The following is a 23493-nucleotide window of genomic DNA, read 5'->3' on the forward strand; positions in this document are numbered from 1 at the left end:
CTATTGGAAAAACAATAGCTTTGACTAGACGGACTTTTGTGGGCAAAATAATGTCTCTGCTTTTTAATATGCTGTCTACGTTGGTTATAACTTTTCTTCCAAGGAGTAAGCGTCTTTTAATTTTGTGGCTGCAGTCACCATCTGCAATGATTTTGCAGCCCAAGAAAATAAAGTCTGCCACTGTTTCCACTGTTTCCCCATCTATTTGCCATGAAGTGATGGGACCAGATGCCATGGCCTTTGTTTTCTGAATGTTGAGCTTTAAGCCAACTTTTCCACTCTCCTCTTTCACTTTCATCTAGAGTCTCTTTAGTTCTTCTTCACTTTCTGCCATAAGGGTGGTGTCATCTGCATATCTGAGGTTATTGATATTTTTCCTGGCAGTCTTTATTCCAGCTTTTGCTTCATCCAGCTGGCATTTTACATGATGTACTCTTCATATAAGTTAAACAAGCAGGGTGACAATATACAGCCTTGACATACTCCTTTCTCAATTTGGAACCAGTCTGTTTTTCCATGTCCAGTTCCAACTGTTGCTTCCTGACCTGCATACAAATTTCACAGGAGGCAGTTCAGGCGGTCTGGTATTCCCATCTCTTGAAGAATTTACCACGATTTGTTGTGATCCACACAGTCAAAGGCTTTTGGTGTAGTCAATAAAGCAGAAGTAGATGTTTTTCTAGAACTCTTGCTTTCTCAATGATCCAATGGATGTTGGCAATTTGATCTCTGGTTCCTCTGCCTTTTCTAAAGCCAGTTTGACATCTGGAAGTTCATGGTTCACATACTGTTAAAGCCTGGCTTGGAGAATTTTGAGCATTACTTTGCTAGCATGTGAGATGAATGCAATTGCGCGGTAGTTTGAACATTCTCTGGCATTGCCTTTCTTTGGGACTGGAATAAAAACTGACCTTTTCCAGTCCTGTGGCCACTGCGGAATTTTCAAATTTGCTGGCATATTGAGTGTAGCACTTTCACAGCATCATCGTTTAGGATTTGAAATAGCTCAACTGGAATTCCATTACCGCCACTAGCTTTGTTCGTAGTGATGCTTCCTAAGGCCCACTTGACTTCGCGTTCTAGGATGTCTGGCTCTGGGTGAGTGATCACACCATCATGGTTATCTAGGTCATGAGGTCATGAAGATATTTTTTGTATAGTTCTTCCATGTATTCTTGCCTCCTCTTCTTAATATCTTCTGCTTCTGTTAGGTCCATACCATTTCTGTCCTTTATCGAGCCCATCTTTGTATGAAATGTTCGCTTGGTATCTCTGATTTTCATGAAGAGAGCTCTAGTCTTTTCCATTCTGTTGTTTTCTCTTTCTTTGCATTGATCACTGAGGAAGGCTTTCTTATCTCTCCTTGCTATTCTTTGAAACTCTGCATTCAAATGGGTATATCTTTACTTTTCTCCTTTGCCTTTCGTGTCTCTTCTTTTCTCAGCTATTTGTAAGGCCTCCTCAGACAACCATTTTGCCTTTTTTCATTTCTTTTTCTTGGGGATGATCTTGATCACTGCCTCCTGTACAATGTCACGAACCTCCATCCATAGTTCTTCAAGCATTCTGTCTTATCAGATCTAACCCCTTGAATCTATTTGTCACTTTCATTGTATAATTGTAAGGGATTTGATTTAGGTCTTTCCTAAATCGTCTAGTTGTTTTCCTCACTTTCTTCAATTTAAGCCTGAATTTGGCAATAAGGAGTTCATGATCTGAGCCACAGTCAGCTTCTGGTCTTGTTTTTGCTGATTGCATAGAGCTTCTCCATCTTTGGTTGCAAAGAATATAATCAATCTGATTTTGGTGTTGACCATCTGGTGATGTCCATGTGTAGAGTCTTCTCTTGTGTTGTTGGAAGAGGGTGTTTGCTATGACCAGTGCATTCTCTTGGCAAAACTCTATTAGCCTTTGCCCTGCTTCATTTTGTACTCCAAGGCCAAATTTGCTTGTTACTCCAGGTATCTCTTGACTTCCTACTTTTGGACATCTTTCTTTGGTGTTGGTTCTAGAATGTCTTGTAGGTCTTCATAGAACCATTCAACTTCAGCTTCTTCAGCGTTACTTACTGGTTGGGGCATAGACTTGGATTACTGTGATATTGAATGGTTTGCCTTGAAAATGAACAGAGATCATTCTGTCAATTTTGAGATTGCATCCAAGTACTGCATTTCTGACTCTTGTTGACTATGAGGGCTACTCCATTTCTTCTAAGGGATCCTTGCCTACAGTAGTAGATATAAATTCGCCCATTGCAGTCCATTTTAGTTCACTGATTCCTAAAATGTCAATGTTCACTCTTGCCATCTCCTGTTTGGCCACTTCCAATTTACCTTGACTCATGGACCTAACATTCCATGTTCCTAAGCAATATTGTTCTTTATAGCATTGGACTTTACTTCCATCGCCAGTCCCATCTACAACTGGGTGTTGTTTTTGCTTTAGCTCCATCTCTTCATTCTTTCTGGAGTTATTTCTCCACTGATCTCCAGTAGCATTTTGGGTACCTACCGACCTAGGGAGTTCATCTTTCAGGGTCATATCTTTTTGCCTTTTCATAGTGTTCATGGGATTCTCAAGGCAAGAATACTGAAGTGGTTTGCCATTCCCCTCTTGTAGAATACTTCGTGTGTACCAAAGACTAGCCTGAATTCTGTACACATATTAACTCAGTTAATTTTGCAATAGTCCTTGGAGCTAAGCGATCTTGTCCTCAATTTTAGATGAGGAAACTAAGGCACAGAGCTCAAGTAACTTGTCCAAAGTCAGAAAGCAAGTGTGGTGGGGCCAGGATTTACACACTGACAGGCTGGTTTCAGAGCCTACGCTTTTAGCCACTGTGTCATGCTTGTATCCAGTCGAGAACCGTTTAGTCTCCTTGTCTGTTACCATTTACTCAGTGTAATTGAGGATACTTTTATATGAAATATAAAGTTCAGTTTAAGGTGTACAATTTGAATTTTGACAAATGTACGCAGTGTGTAACTACACCTGCAGTCATAGTGTAGAATATTCCCATTACTCCAGAGAGTTTAATCCCCTTTCCCCTACCTGGCCACCACTGATCTGCCTCCTGTCACTGCAGTTTTGCCCTTTCTAGAATCTCATGTACCCACACAATGACTCCCACTTGGCCTCTTCAGCCCCTGGCAACCACTACTGTACTCTCTGTTTCTGTGAGCTTGACTGTCTTAGATACCTCACATGAGGGCATGGGGCTGGAAGAAGGAAATCCTGCTGTATGTGACAATAGGGATGAACCTGGAGGATGTGATGCTAAGTGAACTGAACCAGTTACAGGGGGACAGATAAGATTTCTTTTGCACCTGATGCTTTAAATGCTGATGCAGATTTTACAGTTTCACTTGCATTGTGATCCTTGAAGAATTGGAGAGGCTGGAGATAGTGACAAATGACAGGCAAACCTAAGTTAAAAGTGCATTGCGGGGCTTCCCTGGTGGCTCCGTGGTAAAGAATTCACTGTCAGTGCAGGGGACACAGGTTCGATCCCTGACCTGGGAGGATCCCACATGCCATGGAGCTCCTATTGAGCCGCTGCTCTAGAGCCAGGAGCCACAACTACTGAAGCCCGTGCACCCTAGAGCCCGAGCTCCGCAGCAAGAGCAGCCACCACAGTGAGAAGCCCCCACGCTGCAACTAGGGAGTAGCCCCCACTCGCAACTAGGAAAAGCCCACAGAGCAACAAAGACCCAGCACAACCAAGAATAAAAATAAATAAAAATTATTTTAAAAAGTGCATTGTGTATGTTTGTGTGTACATGCTCACTTGCATGGGAGAAGGCAATGGCACTCCACTCCAGTACTTTTTCCTATAAAATCCCATGGATAGAGGGGCCTGGTAGGCTGCAGTCCATGGGGTGGCTAGAGTCGGACACGACTGAGCGACTTCACTTTCACTTTTCACTTTCATGCATGGGAGAAGGAAATGGCAACCCACTCCAGTGTTCTTGCCTGGAGAATCCCAGGGACGGGGAGCCTGGTGGGCTGCCGTCTATGGGGTTGCACAGAGTTGGACACGACTAAAGTGACGCAGCAGCAGCAGCAGCTCACTTGCATGTCTTGTGCCCCAGCTTTGGCAAGTTGTGTCAGAAATGAGTGAGAATGAAGAATAAAAGAGCATGTATTAGCAAATGAAAATGTTGTGCATAGAGCACACATTTATTTATTTGATCATTAAAAATATATTCCACAGACATTGCTGTGGATTATGTTACTATTATCTATTTTGTATAGAAAAGTCTGCTGTAACTTACCCAAAGCTTTTTAGCTTAAAGGTAGAACTTGTATTTGTCTTGGGTCTGTCTGGTTCCAAAGCCTGTACTTTTTCCTCTTAGTGACTGTTACATTTTATTCCATGATTATTCTCTACTCAGTTAAAGTTCATAGTACAGTTTATACATGGTGCCTTTAGTGCAAGTTCTGTCTAGTACTTCAGAAACTAAGGGCAGACCGTCTTATAGGCATGCTCAGTTATTGCCACACTTTCATACTACTTTAACAGTTTATTTGTAATTTATTCTTCTTTAATTCCCAGAGTAATTTGCAAGAGAGTGTTATCAAAGCAATAAATATACAACAAATGGGAATGTTAAATAAGAAGGAACAGGAACCCCAGGTAGAAAGGAGATCTTGTACTTAGAATTTAGGACAAGATGGATACTCTTATTAATTGTTTATTAACCTGACTCTGAGCTTCCTTGTAGTCAAAGCAAAAAAGGGAAAATATTAGTTTTTTATTTTTTGTTAAACAAAAGCATACTCATTTTTTAAGGGAAGTTTTTTTTTTCTTGTTCTATCAGAAGAGTTTTGAGTGGTCACATATAAAGGACATGAAGGAAAATAATTACAAAGAGTTTTGGTAGTTCCTTTTCATTTATTTTAGAAAAAAGCTGTGATTGAATTTGGAAGATGTCTTTCTCCAAGGAGCTAAACATTACTGTATATTTCTGGAGATCTGCTTAGTATTATGATAAAACTGAGATAATCTGGAGACCCGTTTTTTTCAAACATCAGCTGTTCAGCCATGCTGAGCTTTGAGCTTGCTGCTTATCTGGTGTCCAAAATATATGAATTTCTGTTCACTTAGTAACAGAATATCTGCAATGAAGGCAAGTTTAGCTATTATGGAAATCAGCTTGGGTTTTATTTTCATTCCAGTGGAGCTTTATTCAAACCCTTCCACAGGGTGACAGGCTGTCAGTATACCTGTGATCAGGGTCTGGCAGAAATGCTAACTTGCTTTCCTAAAAGTGTGTTGAATCTACTCACATGTCCAGATGATCACTGTATTGAGATTCTGTGTTGTATAAATTCAAAAATTCTACATAGTGAGGGGTTGAAGAGATGCTTTTGTCCTTGAACTTTTCAAGGATACATGGCACAAGTTGCCGCCTCAGCCATAAGAGAGACTGATATATGGCTGCTGTTAGTACCATATCGAGTAGTAACACGAAATTAATACTGATGAAGAGGGGACATATGGTCTTTATTCATTTGCAGTCTCTCATTCCTGTATGGTAATGGCTGTCTGAAATACATTTGTTACTTCTAATAGAACAATTACTTTGATAATATATAAGAGGGTAACTTTTCAGTTAGGGTTCAATTAATCAGTTTGGTTAAGTAGGCAGACTTATGAAGCCTGCCTGCTTTAATTTACTCAGCTGTTAGTTTTTTTAGCCAGTAGAACAGCAACTTACCCTTTTTCCCTTCCCAAGTATTGCTTTACCCTTTTTAGTTTTATTTTTTTAAATCTTCATTCAGTTAATTGTTAAAGCAGGTGTATATAAATACGTGACTGTCTTTGATAGGCACAGTGTATATTAAGTTGTGTGTTCTAGTGTTATGTATTCCTGAGACATAGAACTGCGGAAATGAGCAAATCATGAAGCCTGCTTTTCACACAGGTGCTCGAGTTTGGCTCTTCATTGGTTTCATGTTGATGTTTGGGTCACTGATTGCTTCTATGTGGATTCTCTTTGGTGCCTATGTTACCCAGAGTAAGTATTTATTCCTCTTTTCTTTTGTAGGAGAGATTCAGATATGTCTTTTCTATGTGGCTTAGTCTGTTATCTCCCCATGGAGTAAAATTTAGTGTAATTACTCAGCTTCAAGCTAAGACTCTGTGTAAAAATAAAAGTTGTTTAATATAACTTTCTTGTGGGGTCATTGAGTGCAGTAGGGTAGGCTCGCTGGGAAATCCAAGCCACTGACAAGACCAGGTAACTCTCAGCTATCTCTCAAGGTTCTCCTTCCTTTCTTACCCTAAGCAGCCAGGCTCTACACTAGAGGCCTTTTACTGAGGGTCATGGTCTTAAAAGTGGGAACCCTGCACAGGGCTACAGCCCCCTTATACACAACTCGAAAATCCTTGAAGTGCTGAAGGTCAAGAATTTCATAACCAGCTTGGCAGCAAAACCTGACCTAAATTGACCTGGGGCTCATTATTATCTTTATTTGCTTTAATAAGCATTCAGATGTTTTATTATGGGAGGGAATATGGTTGTGTTTGATTGTGGGATACTGGTCCAAACCCAGTTGCAGGTGCAATGTAATATTATGCCCTGTGTTATGATTCTTAAATCTGAAAAATTCTGAGTTCTAAAACATGTCTGGCCCCAAGGATTTCAAGATAAGGTGTTATGGACGCCAGTATCTTTCTGTCCACTGATATGTCTCCTCTCCAACCCCAGTCTCTAATTTTTCATTCATAGGTACAAGAGGAGTCTTTTAAGTGCAAGATTGAAGACGTGTGTAGCCTTTATGTAGAAACTGTTAATGCAATGGCGTGAGCTCTTAGTACACCATTCTGAGTCTTGGGACTGTTTCAGTTACCACAGCTTTTCATCAGGGAGGTGGTGAGAGGTTTTGAAAAGCAGGACCCAGTAGTACCCTGTACTCCTGGAAGCATCAGAAGAACCTTTCACTGGCTCTCCCCCTTCACGCCAAAGATAGAATCAGTTTCAGATAACACTTTATTCATCATCTGATGCCTCTGTCTTTGGAATCTCTTTGTCACTCTGCTTAACTGTCACTTCTCCTTGTTCTGACCCCCAGCTGACCTTTTAATGTAGTGATAGGATCCCTTAAGTATCATAGGTTGATCAGTATTAGATTTTGGAATACCTTCATCTTTCATTTTGTGCAAAATAAATAGGTATAAGAGGTCAGTGGTTGACTAATGTTTAAATAATACCACTCACCAAATATATCTAAAATGTGTTATTTTAATAAATTAAAAATACTATGGAGCTTGCAGTTGTTGGGCTGTACCATGTAGCATATGTTGGGCTGTTCCATGTAGCGTATGTTGGGCTGTTCCATGTAGCGTATGTTGGGCTGTACCATGTAGCACGTGCGATCTTCCTTCCCCCACCAGTTGAAGTGCAGAATCCTAACCACTGGACCGCCAGGGAATTCCCTTTAGTGGTTGTATCTTAGTCTTTAAAGATCCAGTATATACTGAGGAATTTCTTGATTATGGATCTCATTTTCATATTCCTACAGCACTGCTTATTACATATACTTAAAGTATTTTGGCCAAACCACACAGCCTGTAGGATCTTAGTTCCCTGACCAGGGATTGAACCCGCACTCCCTGCAGTGGAAGCTCGGAGTCTTAACCACTGGACCACCAAGGAATTCCCTATGTCTACATCTTAGTTTGCAAACTGAACATGCATTTACTTCAGAGAGCATTTCTAACACATAGTTCACATCTTTTAGTGTACAGGTTTCCTGGAACTGTTACTGATAGTCGCAGCTGACAGTCACACAGTGCTTCCTGAGCAAGCACTGTCATGAGTGCTGTGCACAGTCTACACCTGTCACACTCTGTGCGGTAGGTGTGCTCACAATGTCCATTTTACAGATGAGGAAGGTAAAGGATAATGGGTTAAATAATTTGCCCATAATCATGCATTTAGTCAGTGGTAGAGCTGGGATTCAGATCCCTGGGTACGGCTCAAACTTGGAGCTTTTAACCATGTAGCTGTATTGTTTGCTGTGATTTCAAAGGCTACAAATTGAATATTTCTTCATCCTACCTAGTATTTTTAATCAATGTTAATTGTTTTATAAAAGTTAATATCCACAAAAATTTGAATCTTTTCCAATGTTGTCTTTTTCCTTCTTAGAAAGATAGTGACTCTTTTCTCCAGGAGAATATGATGATGAATTCTAATGATTCTTTTTGCATATGTGTCAGATTTATGAAATAAAACTCCTAAATTCATGAAGGAAAATCAGCTGAACAGACTTTGTTAGATCATCAAAAATGTGATTTGCATCTTTCTAACATTGTGTATTCCTAACGTTGTATATTTCTATCATTGTGTACTTCTAACATTGTGTGTTTCTGACATTGTGTATTTATTGGCCATGGGACGTGACGGATGAGCTGCTGCTTCCTCAGCAGTTCAGATGTAGCTGAAAACATAGCAAATACTTAAGACGAAAAGAAAATCTAGTAAATTCTTTGTCTTTTATCCAGAATGAAAGTAATCCTTTGTTTTGAGAGAATAAGGTTGGCATTTTCTTATTTCAGTTTTGTTGTAGATTTCTTTTTTCTTTTCTTTTTTTGGCTGTACCATTTGGCTTGTGGGATCTTAGCTCCATGAACTGATTGAACCCTGAAATTGAGCCCTGAGAGCAGAAGTGCAGAGTCCTCGCCACTGGACTGCCAGGGGATTCCCTCATTGTGGATTGCTTGGAGTTAATGAATAATAGTAGTTATTTTATAATATACAGAGCATTATAAATGTCACAAATACTTTGTTGCTGACCTTTGCCTTTTGTAATCTTCTGATCTGTTTTACTTTGTGTGTGCAGATACTGATGTTTATCCAGGACTAGCTGTGTTTTTTCAAAATGCACTTATATTTTTTAGGTAAGTTGCCTAATTTTTAAACTATACATGTATACCATTTACAGAAACATCATCTTTATTATAAGAGCAGCATATGCAATGAAACATGTATAAATCTACAATATATAAAACTTCTTTTAAAACGTGAAAGTTCTACTATCACATAAAAGCATACATAAACCACTTAATTAGGGGCCCTGCTATATGCCAAGACCTAAGCTGGATGCTTTATGTATGTTAACTTTTTAAATTCCCGTGTAATTGTCTTAAGTATGTGAACCAGATGGTGTTCCTATTTTATCAATGAGAAAATAAGACTCAGAGGCTTACTTAAGTTCACTTAATAAGCAAATGCAGAACAGAGATTTGGATCCACCAGACTGCTGTTGCCATAGGCTGTGTTTTGTTAAGAAGCCATATCATGTACCTTCAGTTAAAAAAAAAATTAGAATTAATACATAATATGCATGTCATATACAAAACCTGATTAGGGAATTAAATTTTTTTTTTTAAGTTTTTTAAGATAACTTTAAGTAAGATAATAAAATGATCAGAAGTGTTTTTTAGGGGTAATCTTCTGTAAAGCTTCCAAAATGAAGCCTGTATCCTTTGCTTTTTGAGATGAAAATGTCCTTTAGTGTAAAGATCGGTAGGTACTTTAGGCATCATTTATAAAATTACACCCCTTACCCTACACCTCACTCACTGAAGCATTAAGATCTAAGCATTGAAGAAGTTTGTTTTCATCATTGGTTTTAAGGAGTTGGATTATGGAGGGCTATGGTGTCGTTTTCTTCATATTTCTTCTTTTGGGGTTCACAGAGTTTCTTGGATCTGTGGATTTATAGTTTTCACCATACTTGGAATCTTTTCAGACAGTATTTCCTCAGATCTTTTTTTCTGTCCACCCTTCCCTCCTGGGTTCCAGCTATACATGTACTAGGCTGCTAGATGTCGTTCCACAGCTCACTGGTGCTTCGTTCTTTGCGTGCTTTTTTCCTACCTCTCGACCACTGCTCTTCTGCCCACCAAGTCTCCTTCTCTTTTCTTGTTTTCTCTCTGTGTTTCATTTGGGTTAGTTTCCACTGTTACATCTTTAAATTCACTGATGTCTGCTTCCATCACATCTAATCTGTTACTCCCATCCAGAGTGTTTTTCATCTCAGACATTGAATTTTTCATCTCTGTTAACTTGATTTGGGCATTAATTTTTTTCACCATTTCCACGTCTCTCCCTAACATGCTTATGCTTTTCCTCTGTCTTCTTGAACATATGAAGTATGTTTATAACTATTTCAATGTCCTTGTCTAATTGTATCAATTGTCAGTCTGTTTCTATTGATTACTTCTGTTTCCTTTTTTCATTCTGGGTCTCTTTCTCTGTTTGCTCTTTGCTGGTGGCTGACTGGGGGCTGGACTTTTGGGTGTTCCTTTAAACGTTTTTGAGCCTTGTTCTGAATGTAGCTCAGTCATTTGGAAACGCGTTGATCCTTTGGATCTTGCTTTTAAGCTTTGTTAGGCAGGCCCAGAGCAGCTTTAGTCTGGGACTAATAGGGCCCCCTTGCTAAGGCAGAGAGCACTTCTGAGTGTTCTTCCTGATGCCGCATGTGTTCTGAGGTGTCCACTCTGCTATGAGATTGTGAGGTATTCCCAGCCCTTTGGGAGCTCTGGGAATGGTTCTTTCCAATGCTTCCTTCCCTTTTCTTGGGTAGTTTCCACACACGCATCTACTGTCAGTACTCGGCAGAAGCCCATGGGGCCCTACCCTCTAGCTCTCTGTCCTCCACCTTGCACACTCTGGCTGCTCAGCCTCCCTGAACTCTCGACACTGTTTGCTCACCTCAGGAGACCCCTGTGCCTGGGTTCCCTCTTATTGCCCTGTGGCTGGGGCACTCTTGGTTTTGAAAGATGTGTGGCTGTTTCTGCATCTTGTGATTGTATTTCTTGGCACATGACTGACACCCTTCTGGGAATACATTCAATTTGCACAAAGACGTCTTAGGCACTGTTTCGAGATCAAATTTAAATTCAGATTCAGCCCTTTGCAGGGGCAGATGAGCCTGTGTAAATGACAGTTGGTTGAACAGAAACCTTGTGTGTGTAAAGGCCTGTGCTCACGTGGGCAGTGGCTGCTGCACCAGCTGTGTGCTCCGCCCAGAGGCCAGCAAGTTACGCAGCCAGCCGTGCTTCCTGTGTGCCGGGCCTTTTCTGAGTGCGGAGGGCAGCTCCTCCTCCTCTGTTTGCTGTGCCTGCTGGTCCGCCACGCCCTGGCCACTCACTGTTGAGGTTTCTTAAGGTTCTGCTCTAGGCCTCTTCTCGACTCCTTCCCTCTCTCGATGAGGTCCTTTTTGCTGGGGACTTCAGTTAGTACCTGTGTGCCCAGGGAGCCACAGATGTCTGTGTCTAGACCACGTATTGGATTCTTACTTATCCCTTCCTGAGTGGCTGATGTTTCAAATCTAACACAGCCAGTGTACCCAGAGCTCAAACTCCTGGTCCCAGAGTGTCCTATCTTTCTGCCCTTTCCTTCTTCCCCTCATGCCTTGCTGAGGTAATTCTTTCTTCCTTCCCTCTCTCTCTTCCTCCCTTCCTTCCTCCTCTCCTCCCTGCCTCCCCCCGGGTCTTCAGGGCTGTGGGCAGCTTTTCTCTAGTTGTGGAGAGTGGGGACTTCTTACACTGCGGTGGCCGCTTCTGTTGCGGGGTGCGAGCTCTAGGTGCGTGGGCTCAGTAGTTGTGGCGCATAAGCTTAGATGCCCCGTGGCATATGGGATCTTCCCAAACTGGGGATCGAACCCATGTCGCTGCATTGCCAGGTGGATTCTTAACCACTGGACCACCAGGGAAGTCCCACACTTCCTTTCTTTTAGATCTCAGTTCAGTCATCACTTCCTTAGGAAAACCTTGACCTCTAACTAGGTCCGATCCTTGTATTTCTCTCTCTTAGTCCCATGTGTATCACTGAGTTGGGATTTGGTTTTCTCCCACTGGTGAGTACATTTGTCTAGTTTTGGCTCACAGTCCCATTCCCAGTGCTTAGCCAGGTGCCTCATGCCCAGCCAGCACTCTGTACAGTAACTATCTGTAAATGAATGAAGAATTGCGTCATGGTCTGTTTTAGGATGCTTCAGTTTTTGTAGCTCAGATATTGTAGAACCCTAGAGATGTGAGTGACCTTATTGCTGGCCACGATGAGAAATGTGCTCTTTCCTTACCGGTGTCCTATCCAGTAACTTCAGGCTTTAAGAAGATATTAAACTCAGCCATGAGGCCCACAGACTGCTTTATAAACAAGTAAATTCAGACCAACAGCACCACAGTCTTTACTTTTAGAAGCTGATAGAAAGGATCAGTGAGGTACCCATCAAAGCATATTTAGAAAATGAATTCTCTATTGTGTTTCTATGTGATTTTACCTCACGATTTATTTTGATATCTTTCCAGCACTCTGATCTACAAATTTGGAAGAACTGAAGAGCTGTGGACCTGAGATCACTTCTCAAATCACGTTTTCCTTTTGTTATATTCTATCTGTAGATAAGTTTTTATCTCAGTATAGTTTACACATTGCCAAATGGAATAGATTGTACATTAAATGTTTTGTCTCTTTACACTTTTATGCCCTGAGTTTTTAAATAGTTTTATGAAATTTCTGTCCTTTTTTTTTCATTGAATTAGATTGTTAATATGTACATAGTATAAGACTATATAGATGAGATGAGGAGTGTCAGTTTTTTTATTCTTGAAGACTTAAAGCTTAATCTGTTCCCTGAGCCAGGGTTGTATCATCATGGTCATTGTAGCATTAACTACTTTGCCTGATTTTCAAAGATGTGCAAAAAATACAGCTCCACATATCTGAAATAAGCACTGAGCCATTAAAAAGGGTATTTTAGCAAGTTGTAATTTATTTTGGCTTAAAAATGAGATTTTTTTTAAAGGAAAAATGTTTGTTCTTATGTATAAAAAAAGTGGACTTTTATATGAAGATTTTTAAAAATGCCCGAAGGACTAGTTTGAAAATCTGTTCTAAAAAACAATTCCTCTAATAAGACTTTATTTGAGAAAGGGTAATACATGATCACATAAGCTCAGTTTTACATGGCTGATGTAAAAAGACTGTTAGGCAGCTCAGCAACATGCTTCTTAACAAAAGCAGCTTAAACGGTTGTCTTTTGACAGCCTACTATTATCTGATGTTACCAAATTCTATATCAAGCAAGTTTGAAGACAATTGCAGTTTAAAAGCATGAACCATATAACAAAAAGTGGAATAATTAGATTCAGGATAAAAGCACTCTTCCCAAAGGGGATCATCATGACCTAGTGAAAAATTAGGCATTTCATCCACTCAGTGACTTGACTGCAAGTCTGTCTTTGCTTTAGCTCTCAAAACTTTAGGTGATCTCTCCCTGCAAAATACATCTTTAACCTGAAAGTTCTTACTCCAGTCAAAAGCTTCTTTTGCTGAGTGTGAAATACTGTATTTGCACTGTGTGTATTCCCCTGAGAGATTTCAAAGGGAGAGCTGGGTCTTTATTTCTACTTTGGCTTTCCTTTGTTTTTTTTGTTGCACTTTTCAACAGGTTTTTTGTAGTTGTTGCACTTTTTTCCTCCAGAGGGACTTTTCTAGAGCCTTTTGTTGTAAGACAGAATAATATTAGTGATATTATATGCAGCTTCTAACATAAGCCGTGTTTTGCTTAACATCTCTCCTCTCTGAGGTTTTACCGCGCACAGAGTATGAAGCAGTTGTGGAATGCTGTGCCTTTGTCTGATATCATCTTGTTTAATCACTTTCTCTTTGTTGTTTTTTCCTTCAAAAATACTGTCTCGCTTCCAATAAACTGTAAGACTAATTAATGTTTCCGCTCCCTTGTAACTTGTTGCAATAAATATTACTTCTCACACATTGTAATATTGTTAAATCTGTTGGAGAAAACAAACTCTACAATTTGGCTTGCTGCTCAGGTTTCAGTCATTCCCAGTGGACCTGGTCAAAGAAGTGACTTCCCTTTACAAAATCTATATATATATATATATATATAGATTCCCTGTTGGGCGCAGGGGACACAACTGCTCAGCTTGTGAGATTCTAGCTCCCTGGCCAGGGCTCAAACCTGGGCCCTCAGCAGTGAAAGGTGGGGAGTCCCAACCACTGGACCGGCAGTGAACTCCCGGGAGAAATATATTCTTCTCAGATTTGTGAGGTGCTAGTGTGAAGGCTCGGAGAAGGCAATGGCACCCCACTCCAGTACTCTTGCCTGGAAAATCCCATGGACGGAGGAGCCTGGTGGGCTGCAGTCCATGGGGTCGCGGAGGGTCGGACACAACTGAGCGACTTCACTTTCCCTTTTCACTTTCATGCATTGGAAAAGGAAATGGCAACCCACTCCAGTGTTCTTGCCTGGAGAATCCCAGGGATGGGGGAGCCTCGTGGAGTCAGACACGACTGAAGCGACTTAGCAGCAGTAGCAGCAGCAGTGTGAAGGCTAATGAAGGGAAGGCTGACTGAAATAGTGGCTGCTTTTTCTATTTTTGACTCTGTCATGAATTTGTTTTTTAATTGGGAGCAAATCACTTGATGTCCCTGTTTGTTTCCTCATTAAAAAAAAAAAAAAGATAATGTTAGTATCCACTCCTATCAGACACTGTCAGAATAGACTCCTTTGTAAACCTTTAAAGGTACATGTGATTCCCTTAAAATCGCCCTGTTAACACAGGTTCAGTGGCTATTGAATCCAAGTGTCTTTTGGTGTTTTGTGTAGGACCAACATTAGCAGAGCATTATATGTTGTTAATTACACTGTTTTTGAGTCCTCGTTGTATACTTTGTGTTGTTGCTGTAGATGCTGCGTCTTTCCATTATATAAATTTTTGACGTGTATCAATGTAATGAGGTAGCAGAGATTGCAGACTGGAAGATCAGTGCCTTATAGCATTTGCTGCTTGTGCAAGAAACCCCAGGGTGTTTGACATGTGTGTTAGTCACTCAGTCGTGTCTGACTCTTTGCGACCCTATGGGCTATAGCCCGCCAGACTTCTCTATCTATAGGGTTCTCCAGGCAAGAGTACTGTAGTGGGTAGCCATTCCTTTCTTCAGAGGATCTTCCCGACCCAGGGATTGAACCTTGGTCTCCTGCATTGCAGGCAGATTCTTTACCATTTGAGCTACAGGGAAGTCCTTTTTTTTTTTTTTTTTTTTAAGTGTTTGACGTAGATGCATTGAACTCAGGTTCGCTGCAGTTTTCCATGATGGGAGGGTTTTCAAACATAATGTTAACTCTGACCCCCTCCCCCGTTTTTTTTTTTTTTGCTTTTTTTTTTAAAGCAATTTCATTGCTCTGTTTTGTATTTAATTGGCTCATATCAAACATCAAATCTCTGCCAACCTTATAGATTTATCCCTTTTTTTTTTTCCTGTACTCTATCACCACACACTCCTTTTGATTTTGTTTAAAGTTTATAAAAATGAGGGGCTACTGTTAGACAGTTTCATCTCAAATAACACCCTAATAAATCCTGAGGGAGAAACATCTGATGGTAATTTTATCCCTCTCTAACAGTCACATTTGGTTTTAACAGCCTGTGCTCTTATTTCAGAGCACTGTCTTCACTGTATCATCTATTCAAACTGGGAGGATTGAAGCAGAAATTAATATTTTAGTCCCTTTGTTGATTGTTTTTCTTATTTCTTTGAAAACAAAGGAGTAGCCTAACATGATGGATAGGTTGAATGCTTTTCTGAAAAATTACTGAGGAAAATCAGAACATGCTCATTTAATCCCAGAACAGTTCTTTTTTAAGGAAATGGTGATGCCATCTTTGTTTTCACAGTCCACCCCCATTTTCCTATAAATAGCCTTTATTATGGTTGCATTTTATTTAAAATGAACTATAAATCCATCCTGGTTCTTTCATACCTAAAGACAGTGAACTTTTCTGTTCTTCCCCTGCCCTCAATTTCATTTGGACCAAACCCAAAATATTTCTCCACCTCTTCTTTTTCCTTCCCCCATGCTTTAAGCTTTCAAGCTTTCCAAATCCAGTCAATTCTCTTGCTTTAAAAATAATTTTTATTTACTTACTTTTGGCTGTGCTGGGTCTTGGTTGCTGTGCAGGCTTTTTCTAGTTGCAGCAAGCGAGGGCTCCTCTCTGGTTGCAGTGTGTGGGCTTCTCATTGCAGAGCAGGGGCTCTAGGCACGTGGATTCAGTAGCTGTGGCTCCCAGGCTCTAGAGACAGGCTCAACAGTTGTGGCACTGGAGCTTTGTTGCCCTGTGGCATGTGGGATCTTCCCCGATCAGGGATCAAAGCCATGTCTCCTGCATTGGCAGGCAGGTTCTTTACCACTGAGCCATCAGGGAAGCCCCAGTCAGTTCTCCTTTGCTGTAGAATCTGTAAAGCCTCCCCAAGACCAAATTAGTGAATTCTGAATCTTTGCTCCTGACGGAAATGCTGGGTTAGGTGAGCTTTCGGCCACAACATTTTCCTCAGCCATCAATACATAACCTTGCTTCATGTGTGTTTCTACTTAAAAACACCTTGTTTAATGTAGTTGATGCACAGCCTTGAGCGCAAAACAACACTATACCTTACCCCTTTAAGGAAGCTTCTAACTCAGGCATTTTTTCCCCTGCTAGCATGTATGGAGACCCTTCTATGCCTTGTGTATGGTCTCATTTCACCCTCAATTGGAGGTAGGAACTTTTATTGGAGAGGTGAAGGGACTTGCCCACAGATCGGAGTCACGGCTCAGGCCCTTTGTTCCTGAGTGCGAAGTCCTCTCCTCAGCCAGCATTTCTGAACTGCCCTAGAACCCTGGCATTTCTTTAGGAAAAGATGTACAGTGGTCAAAGAAACTTGGAAGACCTTTGGTTGAACTAGGGTAAAAATTTTTTTTTCCTGTAAAGTTCTTTTCTTAGAGCTTTTTATAAAATGTGTCCTGTATTTTTTAGGAATGAACTATCAATTCTATGGGCTGCCCTGGTAGCTTAGTGGTAAAGAATCTGCCTGCCAATGCAGGAGACTCAGGTTCGATCCTTGGGTCAGGAAGATCCCCTGGAGAAGCAAATAGCAACCCACTCTGTATTCTTACTGGATAGTCACATGGACAGGGTAGCCTGGCAGGCCACAGTCTCAGTTCAGTTCAGTTGCTCAGTGGCGTCCAGCTCTGCAACTCCATGGACTGCAGCATGCCAGGCCTCCCTGTCCATCACCAACTCCCAGAGTTTACTCAGACTCATGTCTGTTGAGTCAGTGATGCCATCCAACCATCTCATCCTCTGTTGTCCCCTTCTCCTCCCACCTTCAATCTTTCCCAGCATCAGGGTCTTTTCAAATGAGTCAGTTCTTTGCATCAAGTGGCCAAAGTATTGGAGCTTCAGCATAAGCATCGGTCTATGGGGTCCCAAAGAGTTGGACACGACTGAGTGACTGAGTACGCACTTCCCCAGTAGCATATTGGACATCTTCTGACCTGAGCGGCTCATCTTTATCTTTTTGCCTTTTCACACTGTCCATGGGGTTCTCTGGATAAGAATACTGGAGTGGTTTGGCATTCCATCCTCCAGTGGACCATGTTTTGTCATTACTCTCCACTATGACCCACCTTTTTTTTTTTTATGTTTATTAACACCAAAAACATTTTGCATTGGGGTATAGCTGATTAACGATGTTGTTATAGTTTTAGGTGAACAGTGAAGGGACTCAGATGTACATATACATGTATCCCATGTCTTGGGTGGCCCTGCACGGCGTGGCTCTGAGCTTCACTGAGTTAAGCAAGCCCCTTCACCACAAGGCCGTGATCGATGGACGGGGTTTAGATTGCTTTACTTTTCCCTAATTCTGCCACTGCCACTTACTAGCTGTGTGAGCCCCACGCTGTTTGAGAATTAACAGAAGGAAATGCCTCGTGGTGCCTGGAAACAGTAAATGATCAATAAAGCTGGGTCCTTCTTTCCCTGGTGGCTCTGCCTGAAGGCATTTTTCCTTTGTCATTTGATGGCTTTTTAGCCTTTGGTCACAAGGTGGCGTGCCATCTTAAGACAGCAAATGAGACACAGATGTAAAGAACAGACTGTTGGATTCTGTGGGAGAAGGTGTGGGTGGAATGATTTGAGAGAATAACACTGAAACATGTACATTACTGTATGTGAAATAGATCACCAGTCCAGGTTTGATGCATGAAACGGTGCTCAGGGCTGGTGCACTGGGATGACCCTGAGGGATGGGATGGGGAGGGAGGTGGGAGGAGGGTTCAGGATGGGGGACACATGTACACCCGTGGCTGATTCATGTTAATGTATGGCAAAAACCACTACAATATTGTAATTAGCCTCCAATTAAAATTTAAAAATAAATAAAAAATTTAAAAAGATATATAATTTAAAGTCAGAAAAAAAAAGAATCTGGAGACGTTGTTTGTTTTTTTGAGCCTGCCAGTGGTTTTTTTTTCTCTTTCTCTCGTAGTAGATTTAACACAGGTTAAGTCATTTTATATAGGGTTTTAGATGATAGTATATGCCTCTCCAATTCATATATATATATACACACACACACACACACACACACACACACACACACACATATGGGCTGCACTGGGTCTTGGTTGCTGCCTGCAGAGAGCAGGCGGTACTGTCTAATTGCCGTGAATGGGGTTTTTATTGTGGCTTTGTTGGTTGGCGAGCACAGGCTCTAGGGTGCGAGGCCTTCCGTCGTTCCTGCATGTGGGTTCTGTAGTTGCAGTTCCTGGGCTCTAGAGTGCGGGCTCAGTAGTTAGTTGCCCTGTGGCATGTGGGATCCCTGGTCCAGGGATCGAAGCTGTGTCTCCTGCATTGCCAGAAAGATCCTTAACCTCTGTCCCACCATGGAAGCCCCCTCTTCAATTGTTAAGCTGCGGAAAACAGGATATTTTAAATTTCTACAAGTAAGAGTAGCAAGGCAAGCCTTCTGGAACCCTGTGGATTATGCCAGTGCAGAGATCAGCAAATCTTTGACATGCGAGCATCCTATCCAGGTGACAAGAGGGATTCGGTGTGAGGCAAAGTGGATTTACTTCTGTTAGGAAAGTTAGAAGTGTAGAGATTGACTGACTTATTTTGAAATAGCTTCAGACTTACAGGAAAGTTGCAAAAATAACTCACAGAATTCTAGCTTCCCCAGATGGTAACATTTTACCACAATCGCTTTAGTCTTTTTTTTTCTGAGACATTTGACAGTATGCTGCATACAAGATGCCTCTTTACTCCTGAATACTTCCGTGTATTTCTGCAAATCACAACTGTTCTACAATACCAAAATCAGGAAGTTACCATTGATAGAGCACTAAGCACTTCATTTGAATTTTGTCAAGTGCCCCACTCGTATGCTTTATAGTAAAGAAAAATAAGGTTTTTTTCCAGTCCAGAATCCAGTCTGTGATCGCGCATTGCATTTAGTTGTCATGGCCCTTTAGTGGCTCTTTTTTAAAAAATAATTTTATTTATTTACTTTTGGCCGTGCTAGGTCTTCGTTGCTGCGCGGGTTTTCTCCAGTTGCGGAGAGCAGGGGCCACTCTCTAGTTGCAGTGCACCGGCTTCTTATTTCGGTGGCTTCTCATTGTGGAGCACGGCCTCTAGAATACCAGCTCAGTAGCTGTGGCGCTTGGGCTTAGTTGTTCCACGGCATGTAGGGTCCTCCCAGATCAGGGATTGAATCCGTGTCTACCGCATATGCAGGCGGATTCGTTACCATGAGCCACCAGGGAAGCCCCCTTTTGCTGTGCTGTGCTTCGTTGCTCAGTCATGTCCAACTCTTTGCGACCCCATGGACTGGGGTCCCCATGGCGACCCCATAGCCCGCCAGGCTCCTCTGTCCATGGGGACTCTCCAGGCAAGAATACTGGAGTGGGTCGCCATTTCCTTTTCCAGGGGATCTTCCCAAACCAGGGATCAGGTCTCCCGCATTGATAAAGAATCAGGTCGGATTCTTTACCAGCTGAGCCACAGGGAAGCCCTCTTTAGTGGCTATTAACTTGGGACAACTTCAGCCTTTGTCATTCATGACTGGGTTTTTGGGTTTTGTTTTTTGCAATGTCTAGACCATGGAGATGAAATGGTGATCACCTCCATTTACAATGGCCCGGTATTATTTTATCCCATGTGTATAACTGCTCGTATCACTGAAAGACTATAATGGCTATTATTTTGTAAAATTATTTATTCACTATTTTTGGCTGTGCTAGGTCTTTCTCTAGTTGCTGCAAGCAGGGGCTACTCTCTATTTGCGGTGCCCGGACTTCTCATTGCTGTGGGTTCTCTTGTTGTGAAGCAAGGGCTTGCGGGCTTCAGTAGGTGTGGTACATCAGCTGAGCTGCCCCCAGGCATGTGGGATCTTCCCAAACCAGGGACTGAACCTGTGTTCCCTGCAGCATTCTTAACCACTGGACCACCAGGGAAGTCCATGACTAGGTATTTTTGAAGAATGCAGACCAACTGTTGTGTAGAATGCCCCTCAATTTTGGTTTGTCTGATGTTCCGTTGTGATTAAATTCAGGTTATGCAGTTTTGGCAGGAATAACATAGATGTTACATTTTCATGACATCAAAGCAAGCATACATCTGTCCCTGTCCTGGTGTTTTTAACTTTGCTTGCCTGCTCAAGGTGGGGTCCACCAGGTATCTCTACCGTAAAGAAGCTATTTTTCTCCTTTATAATTTTAAAAGTACTTTGTGCGAAGGGAGACTGATTAAGTCAAATAGAACAAATTCACTGTACTTTTTACTAACAGCATTGTGTAGACTTGAACTAAAGTGACCCTGTGATACGTGGAGGAGATAAATAATTTGTGTCTAACAAGTTACAATCTTTATAAGTGGTTCTTGTCTGGTTGAAGAAAAACTCAGGTGCAGCAGGGAGAGAGGATTTAACCTCACCCTGAAATCTGCCTGTTTTCAGTCTCTACCATCCTGGTGTCTCTTGCGCCAGAGCACTGAGGTTTCATTTTATAAAAAATTCCTGATATTATTTCATTATAAAAAGGAATATTCTCTAGAAAATGGCTGGAAAACATAAGAGTAAAAAGAAGGAATTCACATTACTGTCTAAAGTCTACTAATGGCTTTTGGGTGTGTAATATGTTTTAAATCTGATTTTGCAAGTTAGCATGGAAACTCACCATTAATTTTGACAGTTTTTCAAGAAGAAATTCTAAGTCTCAAAGGAACCAAATACTTTGTATTCTGTGTATATACATGCACCGCTGGGGTTGAGCACTGCACAGTCTGTACCGAGGCACCCATGGCTGAGACTATTGGTGCTGTGTTCGTCTTTCACTTGTAGCATGGGGCTGGCCACTTGAGAAGGGCTTGGGCACCCAGAGTTACACACAGTCATACTGAGGTTCACAGCAACACTTCAGAAAGAAGTCAGTCAAGAAGCATGTCAATTTAATTGATGAATTAAATTTTACGCTGGGCCTTTTACTTGCCTGTTGGTGAGGACTCAGAGTCCTATCTGGGCTCATCAGCTCTTGGAGGTCCTAGGTTTTCTCTCTTGCTGTCAACTACAAACAGGACACTTATTATCCTCAGGGATATGAAATCAAATAGTTCTACTCACCTGAATGCAAAAATGAAGTAAGCCTAATTTATGTGTGTGTCTGTGCTTAGTTGCTCAGTTGTGTCCAGCTCTTTGCAACCCCATGGACTGTAGCCCACCAGGCTCTTCTGTACATGGGGACTCTCCAGGCAAGAATCCTGGAGTGGGTTGCCATGCCCTCCTCCAGGGGATCTTTCCAACCCAGGGAGTGAACCCAGATCTCCAGCATTGCAGGCAGATTCTTTACCATCTGAGCCACCAGAGAAGCAGTCTAATTCATGTTCATTATGAATTATTAATTCACACCACTAATTAATTAAAGTGTAATATAATTACATTAATTGATTATATTAATTTCACTAGTTAATATATTTTGCAACTGATTATGTTTTATATTTTTTTAAACACCAAAAACATTTTGTATTGGGGTGTAGCTGATTGACAATGTTGTGAACAGTGAAGGGACTGCATCATACATATGCATGTATCCATTCTCCCCCAGACCACCCTCCCATCCAGCCTGGCACATAAGATTGAGCAGAGTTCCATGTGCTATATAATAGATCCTTGTTGGTTGTCCATTTTAAATATAGCAGTGTGTACATAACCTTCCCAAAGTCTTTAACTATCCCTTATCCCCCTGGTAACCATGAGTTCGTTTTCTGTGAGTCTCTTTCTGTTTCTTAAGTAAATTCATTTGTATCATTTCTTTTTAGATTCCACATATAAAGGATGTTATATTACATTTCTCTCTCCCTGACTTAACTTCACTCAATATGAGACTCTCTAGATCAATCCATGTTGCTGCAAATGGCCTTATTTCATTCCTTTTAACAGCTGAGTAATATTCCACTGGGCAAGAACCCCTTAGAAGAAATGGAGTAGCCATCATAGTCAACAAAAGAGTCAGAAATGCAGTACTTGCATGCAATCTCAAAATCTACAGAATGATCTGTGTTCATTTCCAAGGCAAACCATTCAATATCATAGTAATCCAAGTCTATGCCCCAACCAGTAAAGCTGAAGAAGCTGAAATTGAACAGTTCTATGAAGACCTACAAGACCTTCTAGAACTAACACCCCCCCAAAATGTCCTTTTCATCACAGGGGACTGGAATGCAAAAGTAGGAAGTCAAGAGATACCTGGAGTAACAGGCAAATTTGGCCTTGGAGTACAAAACGAAGCAGGGCAAAGGCTAACAGTTTTTCCAGGAGAACACACTGATCATAGCAAACACCCTCTTCCAACAACACAAGAAAAGACTCCACACATCATCATCACCAGATGGTCAATACCAAAATCAGATTGATATTTTTTGCAACCAAAGAAGGAGAAGCTCTATACAGTCAGCAAAAACAAGACCAGAAGCTAACTGTGGCTCAGATCATGAACTCCTTATTGCCAAATTCAGATTTAAATTGAAGTAAGTAGGGAAAACCACTAGACTGTTCAGGTATGACCTAAATCAAATCCCTTATGATTACACAGTAGAAATGACAAATAGATTCAGGGATTAGATCTGATAGAGTGCCTGAAGAACTATGGGTGGAGGTTCATAACACTGTACAGGAGGCAGTGATCAAAATCATCCCCAAGAAAAAGAAATGCAAAAAGGCAAAATGGTTCTCTGAAGAGGCCTTAACAAATAGCTGAGAAGAGAAGTGAAAGGCAAAGGAGAAAAGGAAAGATCTATCCATAGGAATGCAGAGTTCCAGAGAATAGCAAGGAGACATAAAAAAGTCTTCTTAAGTGAGCAGTGCAAAGAAATAGAGGAAAACAACAGAATGGGAAAGACTAGAGATCGCTTCAAGAAAATTAGAGATACCAAGGGAACATTTCATGCAAAGATGGGCTCGATAAAGGATAGAAATGGTATGGACCTAACAGAGGCAGAAGATAATAAGAAGAGGTGGCAAGAATACACAGAAGAACTATACAAAAAAGGTCTTAATGATGATGTGGTCATTCACATACAGCCAGACATCCTGGAATATGAAGTCAAACTACAAAGTTAGTGGAGGTGATGGA

The 23493-nt window shown here is 41.3% G+C and overlaps 1 protein-coding gene and 1 non-coding gene across 2 annotated transcripts in view; one reads left to right on the forward strand and one right to left on the reverse strand.

Moving 5' to 3' along the window:
• The window catches only part of TMEM50B (transmembrane protein 50B), a 37060-nt gene extending 23266 nt beyond the window's left edge, over window positions 1–13794 (forward strand). The window contains exons 5-7 of the mRNA XM_055567667.1: window positions 5928–6020; window positions 8851–8908; window positions 12329–13794. Of these exons, the coding sequence (XP_055423642.1) occupies window positions 5928–6020; window positions 8851–8908; window positions 12329–12374 (197 nt within the window). The 3' untranslated portion in view covers window positions 12375–13794. The remainder of the gene's footprint in view (window positions 1–5927; window positions 6021–8850; window positions 8909–12328) is intronic.
• Window positions 13795–19955: 6161 nt separating this feature from the next.
• LOC129645157 (small nucleolar RNA SNORA20) lies at window positions 19956–20078 on the reverse strand. Its single transcript, XR_008711245.1, has one exon. It is a non-coding gene; the product is annotated as a small nucleolar RNA SNORA20 (small nucleolar RNA).
• Between the last annotated feature and the right edge of the window lie 3415 nt (window positions 20079–23493).

Source organism: Bubalus kerabau, chromosome 2 (assembly GCF_029407905.1).
Source record: "Bubalus kerabau isolate K-KA32 ecotype Philippines breed swamp buffalo chromosome 2, PCC_UOA_SB_1v2, whole genome shotgun sequence".
Classification (NCBI taxonomy): domain Eukaryota; kingdom Metazoa; phylum Chordata; class Mammalia; order Artiodactyla; family Bovidae; genus Bubalus; species Bubalus kerabau.